This window comes from Varroa jacobsoni, unplaced genomic scaffold (assembly GCF_002532875.2).
Source record: "Varroa jacobsoni isolate VJ856 unplaced genomic scaffold, vjacob_1.0 contig00046, whole genome shotgun sequence".
NCBI classification, from domain to species: domain Eukaryota; kingdom Metazoa; phylum Arthropoda; class Arachnida; order Mesostigmata; family Varroidae; genus Varroa; species Varroa jacobsoni.
Genome location: NW_019214400.1, coordinates 18,215 through 43,744, shown reverse-complemented (window position 1 = coordinate 43,744; position 25,530 = coordinate 18,215). Strand labels below are relative to the sequence as shown.

At 39.9% G+C, this 25,530-nt stretch overlaps 2 protein-coding genes across 6 annotated transcripts in view; one reads left to right on the top strand and one right to left on the bottom strand.

The window, feature by feature from the left end:
* The first annotated feature begins 1,474 nt into the window (after nucleotides 1–1,474).
* Nucleotides 1,475–21,130, top strand: LOC111270658 (sodium/hydrogen exchanger 9B2). Of its 5 annotated transcripts, none has more exons than XM_086972570.1 (10): nucleotides 1,475–1,647; nucleotides 2,965–3,349; nucleotides 7,282–7,708; nucleotides 14,531–14,821; nucleotides 15,004–15,154; nucleotides 15,403–15,712; nucleotides 16,209–16,433; nucleotides 19,243–19,536; nucleotides 19,939–20,106; nucleotides 20,660–21,130. In XM_086972570.1, the coding sequence occupies exons 2-10, from the start codon at nucleotides 3,338–3,340 to the stop codon at nucleotides 20,723–20,725; spliced, it is 1,944 nt and encodes a 647-aa protein (XP_086828696.1). In that variant the 5' UTR covers nucleotides 1,475–1,647; nucleotides 2,965–3,337; the 3' UTR covers nucleotides 20,726–21,130. The 5 variants fall into 5 exon arrangements, 4 of the variants coding, with proteins under 4 accessions (XP_086828696.1, XP_086828694.1, XP_022706746.1 ...); XM_086972568.1 differs by lacking the exon at nucleotides 1,475–1,647 and adding an exon at nucleotides 2,620–2,712; XM_086972569.1 differs by lacking the exon at nucleotides 1,475–1,647 and adding an exon at nucleotides 2,723–2,795.
* Polr2B (RNA polymerase II subunit RpII140) overlaps nucleotides 21,124–25,530 on the bottom strand; it is a 10,920-nt gene continuing 6,513 nt past the window's right edge. The window contains exons 5-8 of the mRNA XM_022851005.2: nucleotides 23,893–25,432; nucleotides 22,960–23,702; nucleotides 22,258–22,586; nucleotides 21,124–22,042 (exon numbers count right to left, since the gene is read on the bottom strand). Coding sequence (XP_022706740.1) covers nucleotides 21,691–22,042; nucleotides 22,258–22,586; nucleotides 22,960–23,702; nucleotides 23,893–25,432 — 2,964 coding nt within the window. The 3' untranslated portion in view covers nucleotides 21,124–21,690. The remainder of the gene's footprint in view (nucleotides 22,043–22,257; nucleotides 22,587–22,959; nucleotides 23,703–23,892; nucleotides 25,433–25,530) is intronic.

Genomic DNA, 25,530 nt, shown 5'->3' with positions numbered 1-25,530 from the left:
TCCACAGCGGAGCTCGAACGTATATGCAGGTATTTTTAAAGAACTGACTGGATTTGGCCCTGCTTTGCTGACATGGTGGGTTAAAAAGAGGTGATTAGCTTTGTATCACGTCAACACATCGTATAAAGGCTGCCTTGGCGTAGCTAGACGTAAACAAGTTTATAACAGCTTTATAAATGTACATATGTAATATCGAGGCGCTTTCTAATGCAAGTGCACCTCCATGGCCGTGAGTATCGTTGTTGCGTTTTTGTTGCTTCCGTTTTCGTCGATGGCCGTATTCAAAAAATCCTTAAAAAAAAATAAGCACTTGCGACATCTAGGGAGCAACTTTGCTTAGCGTCTTTATTGGTGCTTATACCTTTTTGCTCTAACACTAAGAGCGTTTGGGGTCGATAGGGTTATAGAAGTAGACTATAGGAGTATGAATGGTTCATGTTAACCATTTATTTGTAACTGACTTCCCGCAAGCTTAAGTGTTAACAGGATTTTTCTGTAAGGACCTACACAACTTGGTACAGCTGAGAATGCCTACACTCTTAAAAATGTTTGATTCCGTCAGAGTTCATCGCAACGCGGAAATTCCGTGAAAATGTTTCATAATATCATCATGTTGCCTGTGTTCAATTTGTTCCAAACATGGAGCAAAATAAATTGACAAGAATCCGTCCTTATTGGAAAAACTAAGTTGCATATATAAATTCTAATCAATCAACAAAACAATGTTGGACATACAAAGTTATAGAACAATAGATAAAATGACAAATTAAGAGTCGAACTCGAAAAATTACATAGAAGCTCGTCGTATGTATAAAAACGCTGGAAGTATCCAAATTGAGGGAATAGGTTACAATAAGCGACCATCTCATTTGTAAAATAGAAGAATGCGAAAGTGGAGGCGGTCGAGTCTAACTTACTTTTACCTTTTTCTCACACATTGTCTGTATTTTCTGTATTAGAAGTATGATAATAGGGTTAGCACAGTTTAAGTGTCATCGTACATTTCACGTCTTGTCGGCTGCCCAAATACGTCCCGCTATTTTACTTGACTTGAAATAGTAATATTACTATCATCTAAAATATCATCACAGAGAAGCGACTCGACACTTCACTACTAGCTTCATTACAAAGATTTTCATGATTTTCATTTCATTGTATTACAACTATACCATACACTTAATGCTATCGCAGAGCATGTCGTGTTCGAAAGCAGCTCGTTCACTATATTCCAAGACACGAATGCGTTTTTTTTAATTAGTATACGGCAAGATTTGCGCCCTATGTGCACATTCTATACTCTAGTTAATCTGGCTAGTTAAGTTGTCACGTTCTGACAACATGGTCGTTTCTCACCTCGCCTTTCTACAGAGATCGAAAGCGGTATAGCAGCTCTTTTATGTTGGACGTCGAGTGGAAATACACGGATGCTCCAACCCATCCTATTTCACGAACTAAGGCGACAAACTTTTAGAGTTATTACTAATTATAGCATCCATAGACAGGCGTGGATTCGATAAGTGTCCATAAATGATAATGATTTTTTGCCAAATTGCGCACGAAATTAAAATCGGTGACCCCCGACTAGACTGAAATGTCTAGAAATGAAAGACAACTAAGCCAAATGAATATGTCCTCGTCTATTACAGGGTAAGCCACACTCGCTCTAAATGGATTAAGTGGAATTGTTTGTATTTAACGAATATTACTTATTGCTTTGACTGCGCAAGTAATAATCTTGGCATTGACTATGATATTTAGATATCTAACCATCAAGTTATCAAAATGATTCAGAATACATCAGAATACAGATTTCGCATTTGGTATCTCTTGGTAAATATAAAAAAGAGATTAATCTTTATTCTGCTTAGAAATGAGCTTATGTTTTTGCTACTACCCTGTGCAATGACCGACTGTACTAGATATTTAAAGTGAGTCCAGGTTTAACCTCTAAGAGTAACAGTAATATTTCTTTCGTTCCAGCAACCTTCTGCCAGTAGAAGATGTATTATCGATTTAGATAGTTCTAATTTAGCAATAATTGCTAAGATTTACAATTCTCAGGTAAATGGATTGAGATATTCATGCCAAAGACTTGACAATAATTTTAAATATAAAATGTCTATATACGCCGAAAATGTACATTTGCCGGCTTGGACGATCGCGCTCATAAGGATTACTTATATTAGCGGGCTATTGCATCTCAGGTCGCTATTTTTTTATAAGAAATATTTTTAGCTTAGGACAAGCTTTTTCGGACGATATATTTCAATGTGAATTAAAAATTCATATTACTAATTACGTTGGAGGCCTCTGATTGTTATCAATATAATAGCTACCGTTGATAATTTCTTAAATAGATGTACTTTTATCGAACAGTCAGAAAGCGGTCAGTTGAAGCTTCAAATCACAGCTGAATGAAAGACCATAGTTAATATTTCGAACCATTTGTACCGACGCGTCGCTGAATTACCGCTTATGATACACAATAAAGGCAAGCAATTTAAAACATGGCACTTTCATATGGCGCAGATTTGTATTCTGTTTCCGATAGTAGCTTACTGACAATCGGAAACGAGCGATGATTAACAATCGTCTTGCAGCCCGAACCCTTCCTTGTTCCTCCCTTTCGCTTCCCGATCAGCTGATTTCTGTTTTTGCGTCCGGTCACATAAGGAGCTGAATCTACTATATATTTCGTATCTGCTCTAATGAGTATGTGATTTTTTTCGTACACTCAGAGCGAAGTAACTATACTATAGCCACATTAGTCGACTGATGGACCGTAGCATGTAAAAGTACATATTGGTGTAGTTATGGTTATACTAATCTGTCTAATATTTGGAAGCAGGTAGTGTAGCATGGGTGTTATGAAACTTATGCGTCAAAAGATGACCAAGAAATGTTTGGGTAGACAGACCTTAAAACTGCTTTATTGCCTCATCGTATATTTGCTGCTGATTACAGATAAGTGAATGACTACAGGAACATTCAGTGCCTGACACTAACTCTCTCTTATTAAAAAGGCTGCATCAGACGCGCTATGACACGAAAAATATCGTCGCACGCCTTATCGTTGTTTGTGTAAATCGTCTGAGCGAGTACGCTAGCATTAGAGTGAACCATATGCTTGGCTTCGTGCGCACCTACACTGGATTAAAGATAGCGATACCCGCCTAACCGCTCAAAGATGCAGAGGCTCAGAGAGCATCCAGAATTTTAAACTGTTCCACGGATCATGCTTGCTAATGCTACAATGATTTATCAGGTTTTTGAAGACACTTTTATCATGTCGTTTTCGTAGTTCACTACAAAATGGAGGAATCAATTTCAGAACCAAATGACGCCGCTGGTAAGTTAAGTTTGGCTATATAAATTAAATCACAGAATTTCTTTTGATTATCGAGATATGCTAACTTTCATGGCTAGATAGATTTACGTGTGCTGTGTCACGTGAACGGGTAGCTAGCAGATGTTAGGATCGATGTAATCGATTGAGTGAATCTTCAAGAGGCGTTCATTTTTGATGCGCTCCGTCATATTCTTTACCTCGGCTTCTTTTTGCGCACGTGGACTTACGTGAGATAACAGTACAGGTCGATCTGCCTGACACAATTTCATTTGTGTTTCTCTGTGGTTTAGAAAATTTTCTGTCTGCCTTATGTTTGGGTTGATCGAAGTTTCTTAACTGAAATTGCTTCAAGCTAAACTCTGTTGAAACTAACTAATGAATACGCAAACCTATATGAAATGGTTATTAATATAAACCCTTAGAGCAACATGGAGTATTCTTGTAAAACATTTAACTAATTTTAGCGTTGAGAATTTATTAGGAAACAAAAATTTACTCAATTTTCTAGCTAGAGTCTCAACTTCAGCGCGTTATGAAAATTAAACAGTAAATCGAATAGTTCGTTAAACGCTCTGCATAGTTAGGCGACATCCGCATTGCTTTTCTTTTCGTATATAACTGTAATCCTCATTACCTATACGCTGTATTAATATGTGTTTCATACATCGCATGTCTGTCGACCATTGAAAATATTGAATGTGTGATAGTATCTTACCTGTTTCATTCGAAGCTGTGGAGATTTTCTCTAAAAAAACAAGCGAAATTTGTGGAATCGAAGACCCTTTATGTCGTAGAATATGCGGGGAGCATATAATAATAAACAAAGATTATATAAATGTACATCCTGTAATGCTTATACATATAAACAATATAATTATTTTGCAGTCGTAAGAGTAGTACAGTATAAAGTTTAGATACGGATCAAATTAATTGGCATCAGTCTTTTACTGAACCACTAAATATCAGCTTCTTTCATATTCCGAAAAAAAATAGACTGGATTCACATCATGGGAATATTTTCAATAAATTGTGAGTGGCTTAGTTAAGGTACAGCGGTCGCAGCTAAAAAAAAGTAAAATAACGGGTTTCTAAAAAAATAGTCTGTCTAGTTGTCTAGCATCGAGCGAGGTACGTGAATCTAGCGACCGTGCTTTTGCGGGCATAACTGTGTGGCGTCCAAGATTTAACATGATTCGCGTTTTGTGATTGGCGTCATACTTCAGTCAGCTTTACATTTATTAACACGAAATGGCGACAGTTCTGCCGGTGACCGTAGCTCTTCCGCCCTGCAGTTTCGCCAAACGCGATTTTAACGCAAAGTCCTTACAACTGATAAATGGAAATAGATATTGACCGCTAGATACTGTTCAGGAAATCTACGAGCTTTTGATGTTTAGTTATTTTGACCCATTCAATAGAGCCGTAAACTTTTCATTTTTGATTCATTACTACTTTTTTAGGGTTTCGAACGGACTGATAACGTATTAGTTGCTTAATTATATCAAGCTTTATTGATTTTCCAGCGCAGGTTCCCTTTTTTGCGCACGAATCTTAATTTCTCTCTAATATATCTTACTGCGTTGCAGTTCTGGGTGCACAACATAACTATTCCGTTGACTATTACAGATACTACAGAATAATGACCCACGTACAACTCCGCGCGATTTCTTTAACACCTTCCAAATGCATAAAGCTGATATATGTGAGTCTTTTGAGCCCCATCGCGCTATATCTAATTATTGTAGATTTATAAGCAAAAATTATTGATCGTAGTGTTGATCGCGTGAACTATATAGAACTGGTTTTACTTATAGAACCCAGTAATAGTCAAGTAATTCATATATTTAAAGAGCTGTTCAAAAAACGCAGTAAATTTAAAAAGAAGGCGTTAATCAAATGATTATACTTGCACCAAAAAAAGATATATTTATAGGATACGTTTTAATTTATTGTACACTTGGTAGAATTGCCCTGATTTATCACCGGCTTGTCGCTCATGGTTAATTCCATCAAAACGTTTCCAGACAGAATAACTGCAGAATGATGCCGGGAAAGATATAATCATCTTACGAGCATTAGTGTGTTATACCACTATAGTATTTTTGAAACGTTAGGTGAAATATCACGTTCAATTATCAGTTTGCTTTCGCCGTCCATATATAAATTGTATAAAAGATGTGGTTTACTACAAGATACTATAATCAAGAGATCGATTACTTTGTTACGAATAAAGTGTAATGAAAACTATGTGGAATCCGATTTTCAGATGATCGACAGATGAGCTCCGACTTTTTAGAAATTCCGAAAAAAGATAAGGAATTGAGGGAAAAAGTTTTTCTTGTTTCGTTGACTGTTCTTATAGCTGATTTTTTTAAGCATCAAATTTATACTTATCCGTCCTCTCATGTGATCTCCATATGTAATTACCAAATAATAAAATGAGGGTTTTTCTTTTATCTAAAATATACTTTTCGTTATTGGATCATTGATAGCTAGATGTATTAAGCGAAAAACACCACTTATGGTTACAGGCGACGAGTGTCCGACAAAAATAGCTGACAGAGATAAGCGGACTCTAAGACAAGTGAGATGTTTTTTGACACGTCCACATAATAAAACACGCTGTTTTAAGAGTGATAACTAAACATTGCTACTCATTGCTTTTGATTTCAGGGCATACATTATGCTAGGCCACAATGCTATTATGTAAACATAATGACGCTCGATACGCTTCAAAGACGTTCTGTTGCGACTACCTGTTCTGAGGCAAGACAAAGGTCCAATGTGGGCGATATATTTCTTTAACAGAATTGTACGCATCCGTTGTGCGCTCGCTTGGCTTTTGACCACAGCGATAAACAACGGTGCTTAAGGAGTTTTAAACCTAAACAATCCTAACGGTTTATTAACCTATTATTTACAGCCCCTTTAAACCTGAAAGGTGCAACAGTTACAGGCTCTTCGTACTGTTAATAGCATCAATGTCATTGTGTGCTTCGTTATTCCTCGTTGATCGCTTTCAAATTGATCAATATTGTTATTACCATTACAATGCCGATATTGTTATTAGAACTAACTTTACGTCTTAACGCCATAATTGTCGAAGCATGTGTTTGTGATAAGTATTCGTGTCTTGGCTACACATATGTGTAATCAAAAGGTGGCTTCTATTATATTTAGCTGTTTAATTTTGTCTAAAAGTTTTAACAGAACCATAATTTTGATGAACGATGCCACGTTAGTGAAAAACTCATATCTTTGTGTGTTCCTCTGTTTTGCCGCTTGTCGAATGTGTTCGATTTTATCGTATTTCTAAAATCTCAAATGGAAAATGAGCATCCTTTCCACATGCTGGCACACGAGTTTTAAAGTTCTTTGTACTACCTTAAGTAACGGTAGATTCATTCCGTAGGTGATGACATTAGTAATGCCTACGACCCGTGAATTATTCATTAACCGCCAGAAGTCATCTTTATACCAAAAAGGCATCATTTGCTCTTCTACGCATTTGAAAGAGGTGTAATAAACAAACGAAAGTTTTTCGTATGAAAAGGTATCGTGCTACAGTTCTATTGTTGACTTCGGTTCTGTCAACAATGGTGGGAGCTTTTTTGTAGATTCGTTCGTGGATAATAAATGTACGTGTGCTAACTAAGCTTATCAACTAATTTCCATAATTGCTCCACGGAAGTTAACCTGTTACTATAGAAGCAATATTATTCAAAACGTCAGATCTTGTTTTGATGGTGGGGAAGTACCAAATTGGTCGTGGAGCATCATCTCATCCTCAACTAGCATTCATGACATTTGTAGCCCTTTTGCGGTCGATATTCTCCGCTTTTCAACCCGATCAGAATGAAAGCAGTAGCCTGGGCAATTAGCAATATTGCCAAAATATTCCCTATCGTGGGCTTGTCATGTTGTGCTTTCAGTTAGTGGGTCGACATGTTGCGCGCACGATGAAGAGCGTCTTTCTAAAGTCAGCAATCACAGCCCCATTTATTGTACGGACGAAGTTTGCTCCTAAGTTAAATGTTACAGAAGAAGCCCCACCGAAGATTATACTGTCACGCGATAATGCGGCTAAACAGGTCAGCCCGTCAACAACATGGTTGGACGCATCGTCTGAGACTTCTTCGTCGGCCACAGCAACTGTTCCGACGGAGTCTCAACAGAAAGGACAAGTGGAGGAATCAGTTTCGTCAAGATTTAGCACTACAACAAAATTGGAGACAGAATCAATTACGCTGATTTCTCCTGCAGAGATTGGAGGATTGCTTGCCGAAGACTCAACTGTGAAACAAAAAGCAGATTTTGTTCGAAAATCTCCCCGACGTTTACCGAAGGCTTTTTCTGAAGGTATGAAAAAGAACTCAGAACTCTGTTCAGAACTCTGTTAAAACTGTTTGTTATTTGTTTATTCCATTACGGTGTTGCTATTCTCATTTGTCACGTATATATGTTGTCTCTAGTTAGTTGAAACCTCGAAGATCTCCTCTTATTATAGTGATTAGTATTATCAAAGTTCGCCGAGTTGAACTCTTCATACTTTGAATACAAATAACGGAAAAGACGCTGCTTGTACAAAAAAAAAATGTCGGACAGTAGAACTAATACGACTTTATCGTCTTTTTGTCAATTACGCTAGTCTAATGATCGGATCCTTTTCAGTTCTTAAATAACGCAACTGTTTTTTGTAGTAAATAATTAAGCCGAGTGATTTATTTACTAAACAATCGAACTCTTACTTTGAATCTTAATATAAAAATTTTTACGTAGAACATAGGTGTGACAAAGACTCCAGTTCAGATGATATAAATGTCTGCTCGGCTCAGTGAGTCAATTCCAACTTCATTTTTAAAGTCACCAGTATTCTCTTTTCGGTCGTCCGTCTACTATGACACCAGCCGCCTCTTTCCGGAATCTCCCCTACATCGAGAAAGTCTTTGTTGCAGCCTTTACAGATAAATTTGCCTATAATAACTAAAAACATATAAGCTGAGGGCCGTATCTGTTTTACAATGGTAAATCCAGCGGTTTCGATGGTCGAAGGATTTCCAGTAAAACGAACGGAATGGTTTTGTATTTGAACAGAGTTCGGACTATGATATAAAGCCGATGTGTTATTCACAGCTAACGTTCAAGTATCCCATCTCTCCAAACTCGTAATTCTGTATAGGAGATTATTCAATAAACAGATTTCTAAATGCTTATAAAGACTGCCAATGAGGTTATTATAGAACAGTCGTCAAAGCCTCATGAAGGATGCCCTTTAGTTTGAGCAGCAAATCCTGGTATTACTTTATTTTTTATAGCTTATGGTAGACCAGCACCATCGTATGTGGGATGAATGTGAGGCTTACCTTTGCCAGTTGGGTTTACTCCCGTCAAGACTATTGCTCACTGATTCTCAATTTCTCTATCGAGGTTCACTCCCAATCAACCCAGCTGTTAGGAGAAAGTAGCTAGCACTACCGGGTCATTAGGTCGAGGTCATTCCTGCTACGCGCTCCAACTTACTAGTCGAATTAGCCCCCCCTGGGCTATGAACCTGACAAAGCATCGTCCGCCGTGTTGCTTAGCCATAACACCGCAAGACGTTTTTTTCAAATTTTTTTCCGGAATTTCACCCGCCCCAAAACACTCTAGTGGTTGAATGATGAAGACTACGAAGATCTTAATGTTGTTTCCTACAGATAATCCCATTTCTCCTGCCATGTGCTTTTCTCTAATGTAAACGAGCGCCGTACACGTCGCCAGCATGTGGTATGCCGTATTTTCCATGCCAGCAGTGCACAGGATACAAAGACCTAATTGGGCTCAACTTATTTGATGAGGATTACTTCGAAACACTCGGTGGCCTAATGGAATCTGTGTAAAATAGTAACTAAGTTCTCAACCGGGACATACAAGCCAGGCCTGTAAGTTAAAAATGGTGTCCCTTAATGCTGTTTCCGAAGCAAAATTATGAATTGCCTCTTACCGTTCTTGCCACATTTTCAAGACTTTGCCTTCCGCAACATCTATCGTATCGTACTAAAGCATGTGCCTTTCTAGAACTCCCATATCTCAGGGAATAATATTTGCCAAGTCGTGTTTGTCCTAAACTTGTAGTAGGCTCGGATAACCTTTAGTGAGTGTAAGGGTAAGTTGAACACTTTTCAATCGATTCTTGACCTTAACCTCCATAAGTTCGGACAATGTCTAGATAAATACGCTGAAAAGTGCAATCGACTCTGCTACTGCTGTAAGAAGCCCTTTCTTCTTTTCCCATGGTCTATACATGTTTAGCAGTGTTCTGACAATTTCCATAAAGGGTTAAGTTGCTTTTGTGACAGCTTGCTTAATGTGGTACACTTTTTTCATTTTATAATTCATTTGTATGCCCACGTATTCCACCATTTTTCCGGAAATTATTCACTTGTATCCAAAGCGAGTGTGAGAAGCTGGTACTTTTTTCTTGCCGATTAATACAGTAGTTACTGACTTAGGACCGGCTTGAAATAGCCTGTGCTTTCCTATACATATTAAGATCTATTTTAATGTTTTCTTTGGTACTCCTCCGGGCTTTAGCTGTAGCAGTCAAGCCATTTGCATAAGCAATTATTTCCAACTAAAAGAAAGATTGCTTAATCTTAACATTTCATCATATGCCAGGATTCGCTGGAGAGGGCCCAGGGTAGAGCCTTGAAGAATTGCGGCAGCCATATAAAAAATTATTTCGTCATTAACCAGCAAACTGTTCTATAGGTAATATGTGATCAAAGGAACTAGGCACTGGAGAAGTTCTTTCTTCAAACATGTGAGCGCTGTTTGCTATGACAGGTTATTAAATGCATTTCAAAGAAGGATCGCAAGAAAAAATCTTCCTGCTTTATTTGAGCTTTTCCTCGCTTTATCCTATCAGTTGCTGTCAACACTGATCTATGTTTCTGATAGTTATACAGATTGTCTGACAGAAGTTCTCCTTCTTCGACTATGCTCTTTTGTCCTACTAACCTCCTCGATAACTTTCGCCAGTGTCCTGTAGAAACTCTAACCTTTGAGGATAAGTACGACTTTACTTTTTTTGATTCTCTTCTGGAGCTGAGAATCTACGTGGCAACTACAGCGATCATGTTAGGGAAGTCCTTTTAAAGAGTCCTTGTAACCACGGCCGGTATTCTATTGGTGCCCGGCGCATTACCCCTTTTAATACGCAAGTTGTGATACATTCTTTTTGCGCTCGTAGCGGGTGGAATCTTAGTTCTCTTATTTTGGTTAAATACTCTTCTTCACGGTACTCGCTTCCTCTCATACGAATTTATAAAAGCGACGCTACAAATCTTTTTGTGTCTGCAACCGAATAACTGGAGAAATTTTCTCTACTAGTCTACTAGAAAGCTTCTCCACTAGTCTTTTTTGCTATCCTTGACGTTTATTTTAAGTTCCGTTGTTTTTTTTCTTCCTACAGTCCTTAATAGCCTCTTGGACTGCGTCCAGATTGTTGCCAAGTCCAACTTCTTCAAACTCCCTTTTGTGTCGGTTACGTGCTGGTCAGCTCTCGCCACTCGTAGAACACCATTTTTCACTCATCTTACAATATCCTCCTACTCTGCAGATTTCCACCCAGAGTCATCGTGGATCTATCTTACTCTACGAGTCTTCATATTTCTGCACCTACCGTTTTATAGCTTCCCTTTTTCTTTCTTTTCTTAGGTCCACCAGCGACGTTCCCTCAGAAGGACCGCCGCTTGTTCGCCTTAGATGCACAGAAAACTCAATACCGCAGTACTTCCATCTTTTGAGCACCTTCTAGACATGAAGATGGGTCACCTGATCCACTTCACATCCCGCAAGATCTACAAACTAGGAACCCGCGTCGCTTCGAAAAGTCGGCACGCCGTAGTCTTGCTAGGTCTTGCGTGGTCACTTCTGGATCCAGCATCTGCCGAGATCTCTTATCTGACCTACAAGCTCCTTATACCTCAGTCGTCGCGTCAGTATTCAACAATAGCTGCTAGAGCAACTTAAGTAATCGACTTCAATACGCCGTGAAAATTTGGTTCGAATTTTTCTACAGTCTTATTAAAATTTGAATAACAAGAGTCAATGCGATCTAGACTTACGTTCTGTACTTAGAAGGACCCTTCCCTTGTTTCATTACTTGCTGCGATCTTACTCTAACTTTCATGCACGTTGTGCCATCGGAACTGCATGTCATTTGCCGATTGGTTCTTAAACCAGTGTCAGGCTCGCAAAAGTAACCCCCCAGACTGTGACAAGCTACACTTCTGTTTCAGTTTACCTGGACGATTCCAATCATTGTCCATTTGCCTTTTTCTTTCGCTATTCTCGCTGAGAAAAAGCTATTGTGCCGTTTCCACTGCTGTTTTTGGTATTTGGAGTTCATTGCTGTATCGAAGGTATCGCTTTTCGCAGCTTGTCTTGAGGAAACAGACATTGCAGACAACTCAAACTTGTTATTCGTCGATGCCGAGATTTTACTAGTAAGTGATTTAGCATTCTTTAACACCATGGACAATACGGCGCCGTAACTCGTTCGGTCACGTAGTCTATCTTATACACAATTTGCCTTGTGCTATTATTCTGCTTTCTACTGCAGAATTTGTAAACCAAATTATGGTCTACCAACAGCTCGTAGTGCCCTTCATTGGTTTACTGACAAAGAGATGGTCATTGTAGACCCCAGTGTCTGTCGACGATGGGCCTAGAAACTGCTTCAGCAGAGGTTCCCTTTGCAAGGCTCTTATTAATAGGCGCTCGTGGAAGGTAAAGGTTGGCTAACGACGATCGATCTTTTTTTTTTAATAATCTTCTTTTTTTAATAAAAGCTTGAGATACTGCCACACACCCTTCCTTTACATTCATTCTATTTATTCTAGAATTTTAGTTCCTGTAAGCTTAATCTTGTGTTTCAGTAGATCCACATCCCGCTGAAGCTTCAAGACGTTTGCAAAGGGTGTGTCCTCGTTAACATTTCTCGGTATCATAAAACTCGAAACAGTGTTAGGTGTCCCTTTATTGTTGTTATTTGTGATCGTCTGGTGCAGATGCATTTTGTAAGTCGCACCAACTGCAATTCTCCTGAGAAGCCCGTGGTTTCCCGTACTTTAACTCATAACGCATAGTAACAGATTTTCGGGTATACGTTTAGCTAGGCAGTCTGCTAAGCTAAGGATTTCGCAAAAAACCTTATAGTCTTGTAGTCTAGTTTTGAATCCGGGCATAAACATACTTCGTTTCGTACTGGGAGCCAGTCGTCTGATGGGATGCGTAACATCGATGCCCGATGTAAAACTCAAAACGGTGATTTCACTGAGATGGTATGTAGTCTTTTTTGTCCTAGGCGGATTGGAGCTACTGCCGTCCTAGATATGATAATCTCAACCTTATCCACTTCCTGTATGGTACAAACTAAAGGTGAGTCCGACCGAGTGTCCCTTCAGCCCATTGAACTGGGTGGTCATGTTTACCCAGACCAGATTATGCGTATCACGTTACGATAACTTCGGAGCCCTGTAGCCTTGTTTAGGCCGCTTTCAATCTAGCAAAAGCTAATGCTTCTCATCAGAGCTGCAATCCCTCATCCCAAACCTACCTGTGTCTCTCAGGACCCTGATGACATTAGACACCCAAATTTGCATTTTTTCGAGTATACACGTTACTTTATCGGTTTTTCCAACGTCACCTTGTCAAAAAGTTCGTTGTCCCGGCCCATCTTTCCTATTTTGTACGCCATTTTTTTTCATTTTGCCGTGTATGTGTTTGTGTAGCCAAGAACCACCTTTGTCTTTTTCGCTTAAATAAACATCGAGTTTCTCAGCTAATTTGACCATTCCTGTGACCGACCTCAACAATGTGGGGACAGCCCTCTTCTTTTTACGCACGAAATCTTGACCCACATTTTGATGATCGTACGTTCTAGATGACCGGCTTCTCTCTTTACCTCCTCTTTTACAGAGACATCCATATTCGTTCTATGCTCGACAGGGTTCGGATCCCCGGCTGTACCCCCTTTCCATCCGGGTGTCGCGAGACTCGGGAAAACATTCTTTTCAGGCGTTAACCTGTCCAACAGGACCATTAGTGACGAATAGCGGTATAGGTAGTAGGGTCATTTGTACTACAAAGTGTGCGCCCAAGCTCGTACGTTCGCCGCTGTCGAAATTATTCACTGTGGCCTGGCACACCACGTAATTAGTTTGGCAGACCGTTACGATTTAAAATAGGAGCCGCTTATTAAAGGCCTCTAGGCTGCGATACTACAGGATAAAGAGAAGATTATATGAGAATGATACCTTTGATTGCCTTGATCCTTCTGTGCAGTGCTGGTATATAGCAAAATGTAGATTTGTCCGACCGTATCTCGCGTTAGGATTATTACCTAGTTCAGACTGTCCGTTTACCTGCCTACCGCAGCGGCAAACACAGAAAATACTAACAAAAAATGATAGCTTTGCCCTCTGTCCCCACTGCATCATTAAGTTACCATTTTTTGGCACTGAGATCAAGAGATACTAACAGCTCAAACTCCATCGACTTTCGGGAACCTAGGTTGACCGCGACCGCTCTTTGCTAAATCGAAACTGAATTTAATATTATTTGATATGCAACGGATCAAACTAACCCATGTCCAAACACACCCTTCAGTGCACCTCTTGGTTTCTCCGACTTTTTTAAGGAAAACAAGTTCTGGAACCGTTAGTCCTAGGATGATATATGGAGTAAGCGGATTTGTAATATCCTGAAATGAAGTTTTGTAGCGACAATAAGAATAACCGTTTTCAAGCAATTCTAATATGAAGCTTTGTGAATGAGACGTGACAATTAACATTAACGGATGACTACTACATTTATGACGAGTCAACCTTTTTCCTTTGTCACGGATTTTACGTAGAGTACTGTATTACCACAAGTATTGCTTCAGATAACTCTCAATCCTAGTAAGGTCAGACTGAGATCTGGGGTATCGAATTTAAAACGGTTTTGGGTGACGTTGAAGGTTAAGAATTTTTTTAGGTGAAGGCAAAGCATACCCTGCTTGTACCTGATGTCTTTGCAAGGAATTCTTCTTGCGTTGCTAAGTAAAATGCTGCAGTCTGCCTGACCTCGGAATCTAATAATTAGACGGTTAACATCCAAATTTTATAGTACTACCTCAACGCTCGTTCATTTCAGCGCGTCCGAATTATTTGGAACGTTTGCGGTGGATTTTTATCACACTGCCACTGCTCGGAGCCCTTTGGGGTGCTCTGCCAAGCGCACAATTTTTACTCTCTGTCCAACTTGTTGTCACCGTGACGATCGCATACATTGCTGGCTGTGCTACCGCGTTATTGCCACGTGTACCGCCACTACTGGGAATGATGGGAGCAGGAGCTGTGCTCGCAAATTTCGACTTAGTTGCCATCCCGTCTGAAATACCCGGAAAACTTCGTTCAGTGGCACTTGCCATCATTCTGTTGAGAGGTCCGTAAGGTAAAAGTAATATAACGAGCGTAATGGGTTTTAAATGAATGAATTAGTCCCAGTATGTTAAAGAGCCGGGCAAAATGATTATGCCTTGCAGCACAAGCAGCCGGTTCATTGCAAATTACTTCTTTTCCTATAAACACACACATACATGCACTAACTATTGTATACATTTACAGCTGGGATAGGATTAGATCTGACAATACTCCAGAAGCTAAGTATGGCTTGCATACGATTGACATTCATTCCCTGCTTTGCCGAGGCCTTTATGGTTATGTTCGTCGGCCACTATCTTCTCGACCTTCCATTTCTCTGGGCTCTGCTGCTTGGGTGAGTTGGAGTTAACAATGAATGCTAGAATCCCAGCATTATTATTACTTCTTGACATTTTTAGATATACGCTCTATGCTAGAATTACTACTATCGAGCTGCTTGTAAATGTGATATGTATCTGAAAAATCTTTTTAATCTTAAATCCACATTTATAAAGCAAAAATTTAGTTTAAAAATTGTAACGATTTTGTTACCGATTATCGAAATGCTTTTTGGTCGTTTGTCCTATTCTTGATTGGTGATAGTTTTGTGCTCGCAGCCGTATCGCCAGCAGTAATTGTTCCGGCCATGATCGAACTCAATCAACAGCGATTAGGCACAGACAAGGGCATTCCAACTTTAATCATGGCGGCAGCATCGTTTGACGACGTGGCGGCGATCACCGGATTCGGAGTTGTTTCTGGAATGCTCTTTCAGGCGATGGTTGAAGACTCCGTCTTGTGGACCCTGCTATCCGTGCCTTCCGAAGCAATATTAGGGCTCATCTGCGGTGTACTCTTGGGCTTCGTTATCGCATACGGCCTTCCGGCAAACAGAAATATTGAGAGTAAAATGGTCAGCATCAAAAATCGACATATTTAGCGTTACCTATAGTCTGTTGCATGCTTATGTCGAATCAAATCGAAAACACTATTTCCACACATTCTGCTAACTCGATGTGATCTGTAAGATTATTTATAGCCATATGTAGTTAGAACCTGGGAAATCTCTTCGAGAACTCAATGAACTCCAAACATTAGACTTCGTAAAAGTGAAGTGTTAGCGTGATTATCTATTAAACCAAAGATCATGTCAAATGGTCTAGGTTCGAAACCGGCTGTGGCTACAGTGTGTTTCATGCTGAAAAAGGCCAGCCGTCTTAAGCAATGCTGAACTATGGCAGTAGCAGAGGCCATAAAACTTTAAACATTTATTAACCCCAGGCACTAACAAACATCGAATGCTAACTATAAGTCAAATACTAAGCGTGGTTTCGCTTACGGCAGTGCGTTGATGCATATAGTAAAGACTTAATTGAATATTTAATGTAGCTGATGATTATGCATTTCAGTTCGACCTTTTATGTGCTTTGTACATCGTACTCAGCGGTATAGCTGGTATCTTGATCAGTAATCGTTTTGGTCTTGGAGGTGTAGGACCTCTAGTAGCCATCGCGTCCTCAGCCACAGCAGCGGTCATATGGAAGAGACAAGCGAGTATTTTATGCGACGCCAATGATGTGGTGCAGATCGTGTCTTGTTCACTCGTCTTAAAGTACCTCTGGATCATGTCTGAGGTAAGTACTTATACTTAGTAAAAAATTTACTGCTGATGCTCTTGAAGAACAAGAAAAACCTTGTTTACTACAAATCAGTTTAGCCTTTTCTCACAAATAATAAAACGATTCCCTGCGTGTTTCGTTTAGTAAAGCATAACTAAATATATGTTAACCCTACCTTGGCAAATAGAAGTGCCATTTGTTAACTCCGACCCAATTGAATTGACCCCCAAACGGAAGCCGTCAGAACTTAGCTTTAATAAAAAAAATAAATGCCATTAAACTTAATTTAACTTCATTACTTTACATAGTGACTAATAAGGGAAAATAATTGTAAATATTGTTATATACCATAGTCTACATGTTCTAAAGTCAGAAGATGGATATCCAAGCGCTACTGGTGACATCAGCGCAAGAGGCTTGGACAGCAAGTCCAGCCGGTTCAACAGGACTCCCTAAGCCTGAACGTTCCAACAGCCGAGTCACCTTCGAGAACATTAATCCCAGCTAAGCGAGACCACGGTTAAAAAATCGACAATAGGATAGGGAACACAAAGCCGAACAGTTGGACTAAAGTCTACTGTTCGTACCCTCTTTAATAGTCAAGGACTTCGTGAAGCACGTTCTGGCAAAGTCGATGACCGGAAGGCCGCCTTCAGCATGCAACACCTCGAATCAGCACAGCCGCTCGCGAAAATGATCACGGAGTATGCAGTAAGGGCAAACCTTGAGAAAACGCTAAAAATTACACATGGAATTCTGAAGGAGTTGCAATTCGGGCTCTCTTCTTTAGGAGCTGTGAATGCACATCCTCGTACTAACGCAGACCTAGATAACTAGCCCTTTTAACTTACCGGGTTTTTACCTCGTTCATTTTCCTGCAATGAAGAGCAGCGGACTAGACCGCCCTTGTAGAGGCATACCCCTGTACTACAATCATAAGATAAGCGACCTCATGCTGTACCTACTAAAGAATAACGCCACTGCCTGAAGTCCAGCGACTAAGTCTCATAGTAGCCCCTATTCGGTCGATTGATTTGGAATCAACGCACTTATTGGTGGAAAAGCTCATTAATCTGCTGCAGCCGCACTATGGCCCTTCCGCACAAGCTCGCGGATTTTGATTGCTGGGTACTTAATCCCACCTCGACACCGATTTTTCTAGAATACGCAGGAAGTTAGTTTACCTATATTTGTAACGAACGTAATTAGAGATAGAATAAAGTTTCAGTGTGAAAATTCTTTTCTCTCAGATGGTGCACATGGCCATAAAACTCACTGTCGAAGTCGCATCTGTGCAGACTGCCGAACGTCAAGCTCTGTCGCGACGCTTAGACGTCGCAGTGTTTCTTCTGTACTCAGCGTAATTAATGCCAAAACTTATAAACAACATCGGGTTGAAATTCACTGGTTTACAGTCACCCCGGAAGCATAGGCCGTGGTTATATTATACCTGAAGCCTTACACGGAGAGCTTAAATGGCCTTCAGATTTACAGTCTAGTAAAACCTGAACTTTGTCCTTTAGTTTCCGTTTTTAAGACGATCTGTCGAAAAACATATACATGACATAAACAACAATATTGTGTGCTGAACAGCACCATTTAGTAAAATGTTTACATACTAATATGTTTCATGTCCGAAGGATATATACTACCGTATTAGTAATTTCTAAAACAAAGAGGGACCCAACCGCGTTATCGCGAAGCGAAATAACAATGAAACGTATTTGCTATAACTAGGGACTTATTTCGGATTTAGTGACTGAGCAAGTAGACAGTTACATATCATCATCCTAACGGAGTAGCATAAGTTCTAGAGGAAACTTTCCACAGGAAGTGCATGTATCATCCTGATGGTCAACATCAAGAAAGCATCAGCTACGCCGCGCAATCCACTTCACGCGATATTCTTCGATTTCAAAGTAGCCTTGGACTCGGTGCCTAGGAACAGGCTTATGCCCACGCTGGCCTAGGCGGGTATCCCTGTAAATGTGCTCAACCTTCTCGCTATAATTGATCTAACAAGAAAGCCAAGGAAATCAGTCGAAGTCAGTCTGTATGCAGTCGATGTAATGATACGAATTGAATACGTGCGACAAGTTCTGGTTGCAACGTATAAGATCCCCGTCATTTGGAAATATCTTACAGCAAAGGATGTTATTTAAATTTCGTCAAAGCCTCCTTGTTAAAAAGAGCATTAGGGCTAAATATTCTGACCCAAAAGCGCTTCGCACGTCTTCTAGTTAACTCGCTCAAGGACCTATGCTATCGCTTTAAGCCCCCACGAACGGAAACCTTTAAGATCAACCTTAAGCAATGGGAGCAAAAAATCGCAGACATTGGTGGGGATTTCCTTATACCAGATGCGATGCGGAACAACGAATTGAAAGACAAAAGCCGAGTTAACACACATATTGTCACTTGCTTCGCCGTACATTGATCGATTACAGATTCTGAGGGAAACCAGGTTTCCATAAGCCCGACGACGCATGTAGGTGCTCCAGATAAGGGGGAAGTTGTGTCAAATCTTTATATATATAATACTTTTTCTATATATGATATTTTAATATATTTGGTACATATATTAAATTAGTTTTACGAATTCACCATGACTCGCGTAAACCGTATGACGCATGTTTTAAACAATTTCATATAGTTCTTTCAGCTATCTGTGATATTGGAAGTATGTTGTTGACCCGTATATATAAAGTTTTTGACTACCCCCAGTAAAAAATGAATAAATAAAATTTGAGATACCACACTTTACAAGAAATAAACAACTAATTTTATACATTTCGTTGTTAATTGTGTTGATCGTAATTTTCAGCCGGTACTGTTTGCAATGATTGGCCTTGAATTTCGCGTTTCATCGTTGGATCCAAACGTGATATTACTTGGTTGCCTCACATTGATTATATGCCTATCGGTCCGTATCGGAGTGACGTACCTGGCCGTCAGTTGCAGCTCACTCACCCCAAAAGAAAGACTATTCGTGAGTATAGCATGGTTGCCCAAAGCGACTGTTCAAGCTGCTCTGGCGCCAACTGCCTTGGATATGGTACGCTCCCTAAAAAATGAAGGACAGCCTGTTGAGGAAAGTGCACTTGTTTACGGTGAAACCGTAAGTAATCATTCAATAGTAAAGAAAAATTCATGAATCACTTAGATTACTATCGCAATATGATGTATGTTTATGTGAATGTCTTTACTTTATTAATTAAAACTTAAAAAGGGTTTTAAAATAATATACAACAGATAAATAAACCTAGATTTAAAAAAATATAACCAGAGAAATACCTATTTGATTAAACCATATATTCATGGCAAACAAATCACTATATTCTTCACCAGCTTAACATATCGAAGAATTATCTGATCAGGGGAGGCACAAACTCTTCGTTTGTTTTTTCGATACTCATACGATTAAACCGTTTAGGCAGACTGTAAATAATAATACTTTATAGCGACAGATAATAATACTGCGACTTCAACATCAATAGGCTTTACTTACCTTTATTTGCAGGTGCTCACAGTTAGTATCCTGGCCATCATAATTACTGCACCTATAGGAGCTTTAAGTATAGCACTTTCTGCTCCGCGGCTGTTAAGGAAGGGGCAACAAAAGTTTTTAGTGAATGTAAAGGAAGAAATGCCACTGAAGGCGATCGCGAGAGCAGCCGAGGATCTGCCGGTGTAATATCATTTAAGTCGACACAACTAATTTTAAAGCAGCAATAAACCCACTTTTGCGTCTTGGATACCTCTCGCACTAAAACTGGGGTCAAAAATTGTTTGAAGAAAACTACTATCAGAGCCTCGTGTATAGCTTACGCCTCGATTGTACTGCAACCACAGCATATGTACAATAAATAGCACCCATTAACTCATCATAACAACAAAGCGATACGTAATGTAACAGACCTGTAATTGTACGCTTAAGTTTTTACCACAAAGTACATTAGAAATTAAATAACCTGCTTTAGTAGAAAGTCATTAAATAACAAAACATATCTAATGTAATCTATACATTCATGCAGTTTGTCTCCCATACCGCAAACGGATTAATTGTTTCGTTAAATTAAATGCATTTTCTGATTGTTGGTGTTCATAAGAGCTTTTAAAACGACTCTAGGGTCATAAAAGTTAATTGAAAGATGAAATTTTCTTAAAGACAGCGGAATCCACCATGTATATGCCAAATTATTGACTGTTAGAACAAATGTTATTGTGCGAGGATATTGCAGAACCTGTCCGAATTAAGGAAGCAACGTGACAGAAGCGTATGTCGAACAGAAGGGCCGTGCACATAGCTTGCAAGAAAGAACGACACACCCATACTTTCGTGTATTCCAGATAAATACACTAATTTTTGTTACATCATTTATTGAGAAAAGCTTACCTTGCGCCCGTGTAGGGCTGGAATATGAACTCTTATTTGAAATAAAGAAATCTGTTAGATAGTCAGGGTTGAGGAACCTATAAAAATGAATGACCTAGACTCGCCTATGCACGGACATAAATAACAACTCAGCTAGCGTTATCGTTATTTAGCTATTTAAGTTAGGAAGTTATCGTAATCGATATGCATAACGGCATCGTTGTTGTCATAAGGACAGCCACTTCTGCTTAGTTGCATCATCCTAATATCTTCATTTATATACTCGAAAATTCTATATAATATATATCTAAAAAATATAATCACATGCGATATTTTATTTACTTGTTTATTTATTATTATTATATATAATAACATATAAAATATTAAATATTACAGTAATATTCATGTGATAATGATGTGTAAAGAATGTGATAACTCTTTTCGGAAAGTTGTGATTCTACCAGCATTAGGTAACGTTAAAAAACAAAATGTAGCTATATACACACACATCATTACCAAAAACGGTTGAACGAAGATATTCACACCTCTATCACTATTATTAAATTTCAGGTAAATTCCATACTCTAAATTAGTTTTCTGTGCATGAGTTTGCCTAAATAATAATTATGAAATTCGTATTAAGGTTTGTCAGCTCTTCGCGGATTAAGGTCCACACAACGTTCCATGCGCCTCGTCGATAAGAAATGATCGTAGAGTTCTTCCTATCCATGCTCTACCAAGGTCACCAAAAATCACAATAAGCGCTCCACTCACTCTATATCGAATTTCGTCAATGATGTCATCTTTCTTCAAATATACCTTTCGCTTATTCCCAACCTCACCTACGACTCGGTTAAATTTTTATATTCAAAATATTTAATATCAGTTTGGTTCAAATCATTTCTTCGTTGGTAGTACCATCATTCGAGGAGCAATATTCATTGACATAAGTTCTTGGAAGAGTAATTTACAAGCATACGGCAATGTGATTTGTGAGATTTGCGTCTTGTTTCGACAGCCCTTACACTCGAAGATATTGTTACGAAGGTTGGCAATAGCGATTAGCCCACAAATGTTGCAGATGTGCGTGCGGTATGGATCGGAGGCAAAGAACAGCCTTTCTCGTAAAAACTGCGCAGCGCCGTGAGATATCTGACAATCACGCTCCATTTCGCCGAAACGCAGACCTCCGTCACGTGCACGGCCCTCCATAGGTTGGCGAACCAAAATCTGAACTGGGCCACGGGCTCTGCAAAGCGCATATGTCAAACAACGTCACATCAATAGACAACAAGAGCTATCCAAGGACACAACAAACTCAAGACTACTGAAGACGGGCTACATAAATAAATATATGTACGTAACAAAGGTGGTAATAATTAACAGAGATCAATAAGCGGAAGCGCAACCACATTAATAGAACTACGAACAGGTTGTTGTATGGCCCCAGCAATGATATCATACCTCGAGTGGATTTTATCGTCCACCATATGCTTCAGTCGCTGATAATAGGTTGGCCCGAGAAAAATTTGGGCGTTAACCTTCCGACCCGTATGTCCATTGTACATGACTTCATTGCCTCGCAAGTGATACCCGTACTCCATAAGAATGTTAGAGATCTTTTGTACGTTGACTGCATCATTAAATGGTGTTGCATCGCCGATTTCGCCTTTGTTCGAAGCTACCTTGCCTTGAAGGCACTCAATAAGATGACCGATTGTCATACGCGATGGAATGGCGTGCGGATTGATGATGATATCTGGAGTAAGACCTTCTACAGTGAAGGGCATGTCCTGGAAGGGCCAAGGGAATCGCAGTAAAAATTGGAATAAATTTTAATAGGCGATTTGAAGACGATATTTAAGTAAATTTTATCTAGATAATGTGTCTGCGCAGGCAGCTGCTTAACTGTTTTTATGCGCTATATTATATTAGCGTTAACATTAAAACTGCAAGTACTGCTTCTTTTCTCTAATCACGAATGTAACACAAAAATATTCTATTAACAGTAAAACTGGATAATAGGCTGGACTACAGATTGACTGACCGGACCCGTGTGCGTATAAAATTCGAAGCGATCTTTGGATATTCGACACACACATACATAGCAATATAGTTTTTACTCATTAAATGGATGAAACTTTGCAATTTAAGAAAAAACAATACCTCTTGTCTGTAGGTAACTCCACATGTTCCTTTCTGCCCATGGCGTGAAGCGAATTTATCACCAATTTGTGGAACTCTCACTGACCGGACTCGGATCTTGCAGAACTTATAGCCATCACTATTGATAGTCAGCATCACCTGATCGACAATACCTGTTTCCGAGTTTCTCAGGAATGTTGACGCGTCTCTTTTTGAGTATCGCTTGTTTGTCGATTCCAGGTCATCATCATTCTCTGGCAAAGTAATTGTTTTACCAATGATAACGTCATCGCCAGATACACGAGTACCCGGAGCGATGATTCCGTCATCGTCGAGCTTGTCATAAATGGCGTTTCGCATACCCTGGCAACTGTCGCGATGAGGCTTCTCGAACGTCTCTTCCTGATCGCCCATACGTTTGCTCTCCGAGTCCTTATACGAGCGATAGAAGACGGATCGAAAAAAGCCACGATCAACAGCGCTAGCGTTCAGGATAACAGAATCTTCTTGGTTGTAGCCTGTATACGACATAATAGCCACGATCGCATTGATACCAGCGGGTAGCTCTCGAAAACGCAGGTACTCCATAGAACGCGTTGTCGTTAAAGGCTTATGAGGATAATAAAGTACGTGTGCGAGTGTATCCATTCGCACATGGAAGTTGGTGATATATACGCCCATAGCTTGCTTGCCCATAGCGGACTGGTAAGTGTTACGAGGTGATTGATTGTGATCGGGGAACGGAATGATAGACGCACATACACCTGTGGTTGATTCAAAAATAAAGATAAGAGTCAGTATAAAACATATCGGTTGTTACTGACCAACTCTCTCTTTTCTTCTTCTTGCACTTGACTTCTGGACTTGTAGTGAACAGCGTAAAATTTGTTATTAATTGAATATGGTAGGCCACAGTACCATCCAAAAAACAAGTTGCAGTTATTATCCACTTACCAAGAATCATTGACGGATGAATCTCACAATGTGTGTAGGTACTACAATAAGCAAGTCCTTTATCTTGATGCAGATCATCGGGTGTCATGGCAAGCATGACTGTTTCCTCCTCAAGTGTATCGATGTACTCTACGACACCTGATGCGACAAGATCTTGCCATGAATAATTCGTGTACTCCCGTTCCTTCAGCTGATCGATATGCTTCCGTTTTAGAAGAAGTTTCTGGTTCTCCACAATGAGCAAAGGTCTACAGATACGGCCTGCATCCGTATATATCCGGATCTCACGATCGCGGATATCCCGAACCATTGACACCTCAGATACGATAATGTCCATCTGTCTTCGTAGTTTCTGCAGTGTCAACATCAGTTGCTCAGGATCACGATGAATGCCCACCCAGCAACCATTGACGAAGATTTTGGTTGCTTCGGCGATTGCCGATGGAGCAATCTCCTCGAGATTTTCCATACTCCATTCCTCCAAGAACTCTAGGATTGGCGACGGTTGCGATCCTACAGAAATGTAAGACATCAGGGCCAAATTTTTTACGAGACCTACAGCATGTCCTTCAGGCGTCTCGGCTGGACAAATCATTCCCCATAGGGTATTATGTAACTGGCGCGGTTTCGCCAATTTTCCATCACGACCGATAGGTGAATTGACACGTCGAAGATGGGACAACGTTGAGGCGTACGTTAGCCGATTCAACACTTGCGACACACCAGGACGGGCCTGGTGAGCCTTCTTCTGATCACCCCAGTTGCCAGTAGCCAGCGAGTACTTTAAACCATCGCTAATAATCCTTGTTTTGATAGCCAGCTCTAGGTTGAAATCTTTGCCCTTGTCAATAAACTTTTGTGCAAACATTCTCACTTCCTTCGTTAGATTTTTAAACAAACCTCGGAAGAGAAACGCCATTAAAGGGCCAGCCAAATCCAGCCGTTTGTTACCATAGTGATCACGGTCATCCAGTTCTCGTCGACCCAAAGCCGCTAACAGCAATCTGTGTACCATGTAGCCCAAATAGTAAGCTTTCTTCGTCTCACAGAAATCCGAGACTCCCACATGGGGTAACATTTCCTTTTGTAGAATTTCCCTTGCATACTTGATACGTTTCTCTTTTGTAACGCCTGGACGAGCACCTCGGGCACCAATGAAATTTAAAGCCACGTTCTGCTCTTGAATGACGAATGCTTCGTCCAGTGACGGCTTAACCATTTCCATCATTTCAGGGTCCTCAAAGTCATAGATGATATGTTCGAGAATATCTCTATCAGCAACGAAGCCAAGAGCTCGGAAAACGATCATTATTGGGATTTCCTGCTTGATGTAAGGCAGAATAGCAATGATACGCTGGCCGATGGCAGCTTTCTTAACACCTGACCCTCCTCTAGCCATCATATTAACCCATAATGTGGACGTCGGCCTAGACGAGTGCTCAATACACGATCGACACTCTGCTTTGAAGGCGTATTTGCCGTCCTTCATCTGGAACACATAGACTGTATTCGTGGCCATCTTCTCCTGGGCTATCAATACCTGATGATCATTAACAAATAACAAAATTTATAATTAGCCTTATTAAGCAACAAGACGCGTTCATATATTGTCTTCATCTGGTCGGTAATGTGGTAAAA